The sequence below is a fragment of the Passer domesticus genome, chromosome 5, assembly GCF_036417665.1.
Source record: "Passer domesticus isolate bPasDom1 chromosome 5, bPasDom1.hap1, whole genome shotgun sequence".
Lineage (NCBI taxonomy): Eukaryota > Metazoa > Chordata > Aves > Passeriformes > Passeridae > Passer > Passer domesticus.
Window position 1 is genome coordinate 75,845,884 of NC_087478.1, and position 13,063 is coordinate 75,858,946.

Here is a 13,063-nt window from a genome sequence, read left to right on the forward strand (position 1 = left end):
GCTCAATGCTGAACTATTTAAATATAACCTGGAAGCTCATGAGGCCAGTTACATTTAGATACCCTGTGAAAGCAATTCTTGCATAAATCCATGAAACCCCCACACCTTTTCTCATGAGTCATATTCAATAAACAGAATTATTTTGTAAAGGATACAAGGATTGTTGTCATCAATGCTGCAATTGTCCAGAATCAAGGAAATGCCATCCAAGTCATACACCTAAAAAAACCCAAAAAGTTTAATTTAACAGATGTCTCAACAATACTAACAATGTTTCATGCAAGAAATATGTAAATATGTAACAGGGATGTTTGTTTAATCAAAAATATTAAACATGCTAACATGAACTGCAGAGTAAACCTGGTGTTTTCAGCATGAGTATCACAAAACAGTAACACAATAAGGCACCAATTTCATATTCTCCCTTCATTTAGCAAGAGTTTGACTGAGGTATTTTCTGTTTCTCACACTGGTCCAGATGAGCTATGCTCACTTAAAGCTCCTGCTTGCTTCCAGAAGGAAGAACCACCAAAAACCGTGGAGCAAAAAATAGGAAAAAAAAGAAGTTGAAAAATACACATACACACACAAGTTTGCATGAGACCACATCTACTGTACCTTCAGTAGTAATGTGTTACTTGTACGTGCCCAGCATAAACTCTTTACATCAAGTAAGAGCCATTTTTCCTTTGAGAAAGTGTTCCTTATGTTACTGGCAAATGAGCAAAGATAGATCTGGTGTCTTTAGCTCCTTGTGCATACACACACATGGGAGTTCATGAATTGCACTGCTACATTTGTGTGTGTGTGTGTGTGTGCATGAGATAACAACATACAAATCTAACAGACTCATAAACATACACTTTACCAAGCACTTGGCACAAGCTGATCTTAATAATAAACATGGAGCATTATTATCTTATGGAAAGTATGTTCCATAAGAAGTTTATGTAGACTCCTAAGGTACACTGTAACATCACACATGCATATTTATAGCTTCACATGTCCCTTCCAACCTCAACCATTCTGTGATAGCCAAGCTATACTTGTCCAAATCTTAAGTTCTTTCATTTCTTAAAATTTAATTTCAAACCAAGAACTGCCAGTTAAAGGAATTTAACATAATGTCAATTTAGGCCGTAGCTTGATGATGGTGTTCTCTATTCCACCTTTTTTGCCCCAAACAAGATGTATTTTTATGTACCAAAGAAAATAATAAATCTCAAAATTTACACTGCAGGATCATCAGCTTTCTGAAGCACAAGTTTACAAGTTTTGTGATAAGGGAGGCAAGACGAGTAGATTCAGATGTGAAATCCCAAACAGGCTATGGATCCATAATAAACCTGAATTCAGAGAGAAAGACGAGCACACACCTCATTTAAGTTCCTTTTCAGATAATGTTATTGCAGAGTCTCAAGCTACCTGAGAAATCAGCGGTGACAGACAAGCAGGCAATGCTCACATGTATAAGAAGCAAAGAGCACTGTTAGGTCTTGAAACCCACCTTGCACATCTGTGCTAACATGTCTAACTTTACCTACATGAAATACAGTTAATAATACAAATTTAAAAATATCCATTCTTTCCACTAAATGTTTGTGTTTTCTCCAAAGGCCACGCACCATGCATAGTATCATACTTCAAAGCCTGACCTTTAAGTAACACAGCACTTGCACATGCTTGGGAAATGCTGGCTCTTTGATGTTCAGGCTGTAGCCAAACTCTGATGTGCCTACAATGCTACCTCTTATTTCCCACCAGTGAAATGCTGAACAGTAGAAATTAATTGGGATGAAGTGCTGTCAACAGAAACAAACCATGCAATAATATGCTCCAGGTTTGATTCAAACGAGGTGTCTACTTAAAAGTGTAAGCATTTTGGGAAAGTACAATTCTAATTAGGATCCATCAACATTTCAGAAAGTTACTGCAAGAATATGAGAAGATTCCTTCAAAGTTATGTGGGAACAGCAGCAGCAAACCACAGCCTCAGTGATACCTTCATGAAAAAACAAGTTGCTATCTACCACTGCATTGCACCCCCCCCCCCCCTTGGAGTTTCTTTAACATCATGCAATTCAACTGTACATACAATTTGCAGGAGTTAGGCACAGCTTTGTCACCACAATGCCAGCTTTGGAATGTCACCTATGACTTACTACATAGGGAAATGGAACAAGAAGAAAAACCTTACAATGTACCTTCCCAAGACAAACCTATATACTCCAAGTGACTCATGAGATGAAGAGGCCAAACCCTGAGCAACCACTATTAGAAAAGTTCCAGTCCATGCCAGCTGCTCCTGAACCTCCACTGAAAAGGCATTTTATAGCAACCAACAATTTGTGCTCTGTAATGTGAGCCAGTTCAGCAACTGCTCTGCACATGGCAGTCACCTGTGCAACAAGAGTGCCACAGGCAGTCAGGGGGAAGAATCATTGCCCAACCCAGGGTCTCACTTGCATTGCTGAAAGTCTCTCAAATCCTACTGCACTAATTTCCTTTCCTCCCAAACCAGCACATTTTGCAAACATTGAGAAATTGTCTTACACCTCAACATCTTACACAGATCCACTGGAACTACACTGTCCAACAGAAAGGGCTTTGGGAACTCTTCCAATTAATTACTGCTCTCAGAGCTTTTGCTTTGAAGAGAACTGTCTGTGAAATGCCCAGTGTAGAGCAAGCCAGCAGAGCTTCTGCAGGGATCTTCTGCAGGGCTTGGGGAGGAGTTAATATTGCACAAAACCCTAATCTTACCTTAAATATGGTGTGAAAGTACCTTGTGAAGAGAACATTTGTGGCTGGTGTGAAACTGCCTGTAATCTGTCTAGATTTTGGAAGAAATTATAAACAGAAACTAAAGAATAGGACAGTTGTGGAGTCTGGTGAACAGAACTGTTCATGTTGGCCCGTGTTACAAAAAAAATCACAAAATCTATTCTCCATTTACATTACTGAAAACATAGTTGGCCAATAACAGGGAACTGCACTGGACTGTAACAAAGTCACAAAGTTATTTTATTATCAAGAACAGTGTAGTTTGGAATAATACTGTATTCTGAACTACACTGAAACAGAAAATGCAGCTGCAAGGTAACTTAAGACAAGTTTACAATTTAAACAATCCAGCTCTGTGCTAATGATCTCTAGTGGTTCTGTCAAGTCAGTAATGAATATCTTGCCCTAATATTGTCAGTTTCTGAAACAGTTTTCTAAAATAGCAGAAACACAGAACATCCAGCATCCCAAGACAGGTATCCATTCCAGCCAGTTAAAAAGCCTACTTTCTCAACACACTTTCTTTATATTGATGTCATTGGTTTACTGCACTTGCTTCTGAAACACAATGAAGATGTGTGTCATGCCAGTAAGAGAAATTTAAATGTATTACACTGAAGAGAAAAATGGCTTTCCCAGTGACAGTGACTGCTAGTTTTTTTCTCTTTTTCTGTATCTGAAATTTAATAATCCATCTTAATTATCTAAACCAGGCTCTAAAAAGAAGCTCATGTAAGCAAAGGTTCTGTACAAATATAAAACAAAGCTCATGGGAAGAACTAGCCCAAGGCTGTATTTGCCTACTGTTTCCATGGCCCAGGAATGATAAAGTCTTTAATTCAGATAACCTGGGACACATCAGCCCCTAGGAGAAAGCTACTCTTTTTCTCTTGATAACCAATGAAAAAAATACAGACAAAAATGGACAATTTATGTTGTCTTGCAGAAGTCACATTTATGACCAATACATAAACAATGTCAGTAGCATAGTGAAGGATATGTGCCTAAACAGAACTGCTCCTGACAATCTCACACTCATGAGTGCTTTCTCATGAAGTACACAGAAATAATTACCATTAACACAATCATTCCCAGCAGAGCCCAGGAAAAGTATAAATCAATTGAGAGTACTTATTGAATCTCTCCCTCTAGCAGCAATGGAGCTGAGCTCAGGGTAAAAATGCAAATTGTCTGAGTATGACAGTGCTTGCTGCTCAATCTGCCTGCATCTTGTAAAATGCAACTACAGTCTCCAGGTCCAGCAACTGTACAGACAGAAGTCTGTCTTCAATCACATTTATCTCCACAGTATTAAATTTTAACTCTTATCGTGGAACTTAAAAGGTTTCTGGGAGCAATCCAACTGGCAAACTTCACAATTTCATGAACTTGGCTCCTTCCCTTCACTCTTTGTAATGCTTTCAGTTCTGTCACACAGCTCAAAGTGCCCAAACTCTCTCAAGCAGCAGCACCTGGTGCCTAGGTAGGGCTGTGAATTTCTTCTTATAAACTCATATAACTTCAAATTAATGCCTTAGAGCAAACAAAAAAGATTCTCCAACTGTACAAATGGAAACAACTTCCTGTTTTCTAGAGTAAAAAGTAAGAATTTTGTTCCATTTAATATACTGAGAAAATATCTGAACTGTGAAGTTAAAAAAAAAAAAAAAGGAATACAAGTAAGGCCTAAACCCCACAATTGATAAAGTTTATAAAAAGAGCATAAGCAACATGGTTAACCTACAGCAGAAGCCTGAGAAGCCTGCTGGTGAACACAGCAACCTTTAATTAGGAAAACAGCATGTTTTATTATCCACATCCACAAGAAGCAGTGAGCCTACAGAACGGACCATTCACATTACACATCTATTATTGGTACTGGTGAATGAAGCATTGCAATACACTGACACACAAGTCTCAGACTCCTGGAGCACACTCCAATATTCCAAGTCTCTGCAAATGACCTAACAAACCTTAGCCATGAACACCCTTTCTGGTCCTGCTCTGGATAGGTGAATGTCTCCAACCTTCTCAAACCCTTTTGTCCCTAAGTCTGCATGATTTCCTGAGACAGAAAATCACACCAGAATATTAAATTATGCCAAAGAAAAGGATTCCAATGAAATATACACTGGGAATTTGATGCCAGTCTTTGGCCACCATTAAAGACATTTTTAATCTTTACTCCTTCTGAACACACCACATGAGACTACATAACAACTTCTGTAGTGGGAAATACATCCTTCAGACTCTGACACCAAACAGGCTGACTCACAAGAGTCAATTTTTCTCCAAGACCTCCTCAACAAATAGTTAATGAGTGCTTGGACATCTGGGCAGAATCCAGCATCCAATGTGTGTAACAGAAGAGCTTAATAAGAGTAGGAACACAGCAGCTGTTAGGTTTCCAAACAGGCTTCTCTGCATCTATGATGATACTGAAAAAAGTTACTTCATTTTTTTTTTCATTTCTGAGTCTTGATTTTGGGCTTTTTGTTTGTTTTTCCAAGCAGCAGACGTGACAGGGGATATACACAGGCTATTCTACTGCAAAATACCAAGATTACTTTAGGCCTTCCGTGCTGCTGGATTCCAAGGCCTATGGCAGACTACAGGCACTTTGGTTTAGAATACAGGCAGCTGTGGCTTGTGGCCATCAAGTCCATGACAGGAGTTCACTACATTCTGCAGATCTATTGAAATCCTCATGGAGAGGCTCCCTTCTCCAGGACATCACAGCAGCCTTGCTTAGCTGCTCTGAGAGCCCCTTGCACCAGTATCAATGACTTGGCTCATGTCCACTTCATCCACAGAACACTCTTCCACCTCTACACCACCTAGGAAAGCACGGATTTAACATTTTAATGTCTGAAACTCAGAAATCAGGGCAACAAAATCTGTTGCTCCTGCTACATTGATTTTAAAGATACTCACTCTCTTTCAGTGTTACTTCCCAGAGGGACATGAGGATTATTTCAACTGTCCCAAAAGTGGAGTGAGATCCTTGCCTCTTTCTTGGAGAGAAAAAATAATAATAAAAAAAATCTTAGAATCTAAATATGGGGTACTTTTGTGATGCCCTAAACCTTTCCTCAGAGAAGTAGTTTAGAAAAAAGTGTTTTGACCTTATGGAAGAGGAAGGAAAAATGAAGGTTCCAAGCACACCACCACACTGAGCCAAAACAAGCAGACACAGAGTGCCCAGCTGACAGGAGAGGGTAACAGGCTAACTCAGCTGCTGAATCATTTTTTCAACTAGTCTTTCCAAGAGCAAAATGCAGGAGTTTCCATCCATTGAGATGATAATACAAACACTTGAGAATTCAGAATAGGTTCCCACAAGAGACAGTGACACAGCTGGAACATTTGCTTTTTAAACAATGCAGCTTTCCTCATTCTCTTACATATAGCTCCTGAACCAGAAGCCACAACAAACAGAAGCTGCCATGAGAAGCAGGCTGCTTGCTCTGGTATGGTTTACATCTGTGACTGGACGTGGATAAAGCAAGGTCCAACACAGACTCAATTTGCTTGAAACACACAACACTTGCTAGTGTAGCCTCTGCCCATCCTGGCAGCAGCAGCAGGAGAGAAAAATGGTGCTAAACATCATCCAGTATTCAACACTGCCCTGCAAATCAGCTGAATTTGTACAAACTTCCATCAACACCACTGTACACATTTATGTACTTCTAGTCACACACTCTCCTATTCTCAGTCCACGAAACCCAGTAATGAGACAATCTTAGTTTGCTGATTTCCAACCACTGCTATAAAAGTGATTTTTAATTCTCTTGTCTTTCATCATTCATCAGACCAAAAAGAAACCAGATGGAAATTAAGTATAAGAATTAGTTATGTGACCAATGAGACAACTTCTGCAAGACCATCAGAACTTCAAAAATTTATTTAGTTCTAAAGCAAAGTGAAAACTGAAGACTTCTCACTTTGAAGTTCTGAAAAAACACAGGGATAAAGGTTGAACAACAAATCACATGATACCATTCAGCCTTTTTAATCACCATTGAAATAGGAAGTTCCAAGTCAGTCTGGCAAGCTGCCACTGTTTTGGTGGCTACAGTATTTTTGTCTTCCATGTCAGGCTTTAAAAAGCATTTTATGAGTTAAATGAATTAAACTGACTTTGTTTTGTGGGTTGGGTGTACAGGCTTGTTATTTTTTGGGGATATTTTTATTTGTTTAAAGTTTTGTTCTCTCCTGCTTTACATTTTATATTGCATCAGAGTAACTTTTCTTCTGGAGCAAAATTCCAGACAATCCATTAAAAAATCCTGATTTTGAAAATCACTGACATTGTCAGAAAAACAGATTACCACTGAACACTCCTGTTGAAGATTTCCTCATTAGTGTTCCACACTAGTGATCACACACTCTTCCAGACAAAAATGGGCACCACAGCCTTGTGACTGTTACTTTGCTCTGCTACTCAGGCCAGCTTTGGTATTGACTTCATTTCTCCCCAGCAGCTGGCACACCTGCCTTTCTGCTTCCTTCTCCCAACATTTCCACTGCTCCCAGACACACAGTCCAGCTGAAATCCTCAAAAACTGCCAGCTATGATCAACTTAAAGTGGGTGGAATGGAAAAGGAGGAAAACCAATCCAAAATCACATCCTATTTTGATGAATGCACCACTCTCACAGAGGCCACATATATCATCACTATCACAACTATATTCTGAAATTGCTTCCACTCCCAACATCCAGGGTTACAACTCTTACTTGGAAATTTCTGAATTCAGCAAGCAAAAATAAATGCCAATTGGATCTTTCATGCTCTAACGATGACTTTTGTTGCATCCAGTATTACCTAACATTCTCACTTAGTTTCACTTTACAACAAGGATTTTTTAAAAATGTAAAAATCAATGTGAGACATATAATTCCAGTGGAAGGTGTCTCTGCCCATAGCAGGGGGTGGGATGAGAGAAGCTTTAAGGTCCCTTCCTACCTAAACCATTCTGGGATTCTAGACTCTGATCAGCTTAACCAAAGAAGTGGGGGAAATCCCTGTGTATGCATATTATTGAAAAGTTTGATGTTTCTCACACTGCACAGCACAAAGGGGTTTCCTTTGGTTTGGGGTCTTTTTCACACATTTTATATATTCAGGATTAATTCCTCAATGATTCCAGGATTTTGCCAGTAATGGTGTTTCATTTTTAACTGCAAAAGAAATCTGAATATTGATCTTTTTATGATGGGTCATCATTTTTGACATTTGCAACCCGTTTTGCTGATGTAACTGCAGTTAAAAGTAACTCACAGAGAGTTTTTCCACTGACAATTTTTACAAAGTGTGATTCTGGCAGCACAGTTTTTGTGTCTTTTCCATTATAGTTTTGGAAAATCCCAAACTGCCAAACCACAAAATAATTCAGAAAACAAGCCTAGATTACAGTAGTATAACACTTTAGTATTTTCCCCCTTTCAGCAATTATCTGCAACCATGGCAATAAATAAAAGCAGAATAAATCCTTGCACCTTACACTGCACCCCCATGACCACTGAAGACACCAAATTACATGGTCCACTTGCACCATAACACAGCTCAGATCCACAGAATCATTAATGTTGAAAAAAACTTCCAAGATCACCAAATCCAACCTGCAACTGATCCCCACCAGAGCACTGAGTGCCCTGTCACTGAACACCTCCAGGGATGGGATTCCACCACCTCCCTGGGCACCCCCTTCCAACGCCTGCCCAGCCTTTCCATTAAGAAATTCCTCCTGATGTCCAACCCAAACTTTCCCTGGAGGCCATTTCCTCTCATCCTGTCCCTTGTTCCCTGGGAGCAGAGCCTGACCCCCACCTGGCTGCACCCTCCTGTCAGGGAGTTGTGGAGAGCCAGAAGGTCCCCCCTGAGCCCCCTTTTCTCCAGGCTGAGCCTCTCCAGCTCCCTTGGCAGCTCCTGACAGGACTCAGAGAATGCCCAACTGCACTCTAAAATACCACTGCTGATCCTGAATGCCTGGACAAGCAGATAAATACACTACTTAACAAACCTCTCTGTGAGCTGGGAGCTGTTTTTATTATGATAACTATTTTCAAGGAAAACAAACTACTGGATAGGTTAGGAACCAGAGACAGTCATGAGGTTAGTACAGGAGCAGGGCACATTGCAGCTTGAAAACCACATGTGGTGATTCAAGAGGTGAGAAAATGAACCAGCAGTGATCTGCCAAAGGTTTACCCACATAGAACATTTTGAGGTGCAGGTCTCCATTGCCCAAGCCAATGGCACCCAAGGTCTAATCCCTCCCAGTGTGATCAAAACAATTACAACGACCATTACAGGAGATGTGGAACACAAGGTGGAAAGAAGGATTAATCAACCTCGTCTGAAGTGAACAATACACTAATGAAGTCTGAGGGCTGCAATAAACTTGGGTTGACACAGCTCACTTCAGCAGAGTTTCTGAGTGCACAAGCAGACACAGAGCTGGGATGCCAGAATTTGGCATTTTTCAGATGGTCCCTGGGGCTGCTGGCTCCTGAGAAGCTCCACTCCTCCAGGCAACACTCAGGAACTGCTGAGTGCACAGTGCAGGCCATGGGCCCTGCCCAAGGGAAGGAAAGGCACTTGTGTGATTTGACTTTGGTGGGAGAAGAGTGAGGGGAGCAAGAGGAGAATGCTGAGATGTGCATGTGAGCCATGCCAAACTCTGAAATTTGCCCTCGAGGCTAGAAGTGGTCCCTCAATCACTTACTTGCTGTACCTACCACGGACTGGCCCAGCCCTCATGTGACACTGACACTGTTTCTTTGCTGACAATCCAGACTTACAGAAAGCTGAGCAATTATTCTCTGCAGTCACCTGAAATTCTAAGAATACACATTTCCTTTTAACGATCCACCAAGCATAACCTTTGCACAGGATCAGACTCTCTTATTAAGATAAATTTAGCCACCTTGTTGAGATTAAGATCAACTCTACATTTAGAAAACAAGACTCCAGATGCTGTGATTTATATGTCTATAAAAGCCATATATATGGTATGCATGATATACAAAAAGTCAGAAATGCATGCTCTAGCACTAAATTTCATGCTGAAAGCTTGCTAATGCCTCAGGCTACTGAGCGAGATTATACATGAAGCTGTACACAAGGAGATTGCATAGTTGTTTCTTAATTTGCCTCTAAATTACAACTACCAGAGGGTTTTCTGACTATTTGTGCCTCTAAATGTCTTGTAGTCTGGTAATAACAACTGCAGGTACTACAAAAATAAGATTCCCAATTTCTAGCTGAGCTCCTGTATTTGCGACAAACAAAATTCTAGGTTTTCAAATTTGCCAAGCTGTTGTTCAAAATGTTTTAAAAACTCCATAATAAATGTATCCTTTCATAGGCCTAATTTACTTAAAAATATTATTGCACTAAACAAGGCATGTATATATATACTCCAGCACTAAGCCAATTGTTTACACAATTTTGAATGTTCTGTTTTGCTTTATTTTTATTGTTATTTATTTCTTGCCACAGATCTTTAATTTGATGACAGCCTATAAAGACAAGACTGTATATTTTAACTGAAAAATAAAGAGTTCTTGTTTCAAGACTGTTTCATTAGTCTACATTAAGTATATACATACCATGTTATTAAAAATTATTTAAAGAAAAGCTGTGCAAGCACAGCCAACTCCTCCTAGCAAGTCCATTAACAAGAAAAAAAAATCTCATATGAACACATCTTGAGGGTACATTTCCATAGATGAAATTTGCACCATAATTAATTCAACCATAAAAACTAGAAACTTTTTCAAAAAACACTGAATTCTGTAAGTCAGTATTTTTTAGTATTTTAAAAAGAAAGAAAATTTCTATAGGAGTTTAATAATAAAAACTTTCATTTGAAGTTGATTTTCAAAGGAGCAGGTTAACACTTTTATAGAAATGCCTGCAGGAACAGGTTGACAGTAATGGTGGGTCAGAAGGTGAGAGGAGAAAAAGCCTTGAATCAGAACCTCAATCAGCTGACACCAGGTTGATCTATTGTAGGGGAATTAGAAGCTTTTCTTTTTTTCCTCAGCAGCTACAAATTCTAAAAGCATTTTTTTAAAAAGTGCATTGAATGGGAAGGTGCTCATGAATCTGTATAATTCAAGAGCTGGAACTAAGAGGTGACACTCCCAACCACCAAATACTCCATTTGGATTGCAGGTTCCCAAAGAATGGGCAGTACTCTCAAACTGCCTCTGCTTCCTTTCCTGGAGCTGAGGGGAGCAGGCAGAGCTAAGACAACTAAACAGACCTGGCTGGAAAATCCTGAGGGAGTGACATTCAAGTAGCAGGGAACAAAAGTCAGATGCAGGTTAAAGGGAACCTACCAATTTATGGCTAATTACACTGAGCTGTTTGCATTTTTGTTTGCAGTCAAAACACTGCTTTCTTTATTATTATTATTATTATTATTATTAGCTACAATGTTGAATAACTGCCTGAAATAAAGGCTCAATATTTCCAAATAAAGCCCTTCAATATTTACAAAGCCCTTCAATCATTCCAAAGCACAATCACACCACATTTCCTGGATTCAAGGATAAAGAGAATTTTAAAGAAGTTGGAAACTCTCCTATGTAAAATTTCCAGCCCTGAACAGCTCCATGGGTAGCACCCCTCATTTTCTAAAAAGACAGGAAAAAATTTATTTGAAGATAAATGTTATAACTTCCCCTTATTAAAATTCAACATGTGTTGCCAGATTCAATATGAATCCAGTGAGCTCCATAATTGTGCTTTAGAACAGTAATAGCCAGGCACAAATCTAAATCCTTCTTATTTTCTTATAGGTAAGATTAATGTCAAACCAAAGCTGACTGTAATGCTAAAACATGTAAAAAAACATAGAGGAGAGACAGTTATATTCAATACTTATTCTAGTTTATGAAGAACAGAAAAAATTCTATCTTTACAAAATGAAGCTAATCCTCATCATAGAATCAGGGAATGGTTTGGGTTGGAAGGGACTTGAAAGTTCCTCTCAATTCATGCCCTGACTGTCATGGGCAGGGACACCTTCCACAGACCACATTGCTCCAAGCCCTGTCCAACCTGGCCAATTCAATATTGCACTTCAAATATCAGTCAGGTTGTAATAATGTAAAAATATTAAAGCAAACTGAAATATTGCACATAAAACCTCAAAAATCATTAGACTGAAATGAAGCACACTGGCTATTTTTACTTTTGAGGCAGTAAACAATCTACATTTTTTGTTAAAAACAACAAAAAATACTGCACCAGTCTTGGTTAAATCCATTCATACTGCACACAGATCCCCTGGGCTGGACACTCTGTTCCACAGGAAACTGTCACCAGGGGATTGTCATTCCCAGGGTTTGTATCGTGACCTAAATCACATCTTGGGGTACACACACCAGAATATTTATGGTATTTTTTTTTTTAATTCAACAGTGCAAATTTTCTCCCAGGAACAGAAAAACATTTATGATTCTTAATGAAGAGAGTAATTAGGATTATATTTGAGAATCTCTTCCACACTGTATTTTATAATGCAATTTGAATTCTGCTTTGTAGGAAGATTATCAAAGGGAAGCAAATCAAAGATGTATAATACAACTAGTTTTAACCAAAAGTAATACCAATCTTCTCAATTTTACCCAGAGAAGTCTTCCTGGAGCAGTACATTGAAGCAACTGAGGAGTTCATGTGTATGTATGTTTTTAAATATGTATGTATGCACATTGACTCACAAATTGGTTTGGGGTGAAAGTGACCTTTAAAGATCATCTTGCCCACACCCCCTGACACCTCCCACTATCCCAGGTTGCTCCAAGCCCCAACCAACCTGGCCTGGAATACTTGCAGGGGTGGAGCAACCACAGCTTCTCTGAGCAAGGGGCTCACCACCCTCACAGGGAAGAACTTCTTCCCAATATCCCATCTAACCCTGCTCTCTGTCAGTGTGAAGCCATTCCCCCTTTTCCTGTCACTCCTGGCCCTGGTAAATAGCCTCTCTCCATTCTTCTTGTCAGCTGCCTTCAGGTCAACACAACAGAGCAGAGGGAAAGAATCCACTCTTAACCTGCTGGCTACTCTTCTCTTCCAAGTATATGTTCAATTTTTGTATTCATGTATTTATTTCCATATTATATATCTACACAGATGCACATGTCTATATATATATATATATATAAATCATGCACACATGGCTATATATATATACATATATATATAATAACACAGCAAGTAAGCTCCTAAATATCTAACTTCTATTAATTATCAATTTCCT

The 13,063-nt window shown here is 39.2% G+C and overlaps 1 protein-coding gene across 2 annotated transcripts in view; it reads right to left on the minus strand.

Moving 5' to 3' along the window:
- The window catches only part of ATXN10 (ataxin 10), a 92,108-nt gene that overhangs the window by 17,165 nt on the left and 61,880 nt on the right, over window positions 1–13,063 (minus strand). For both annotated transcript variants that reach the window (XM_064421155.1, XM_064421156.1), the window contains one exon: window positions 156–219. In XM_064421155.1, the coding sequence (XP_064277225.1) occupies window positions 156–219 (64 nt within the window). The remainder of the gene's footprint in view (window positions 1–155; window positions 220–13,063) is intronic.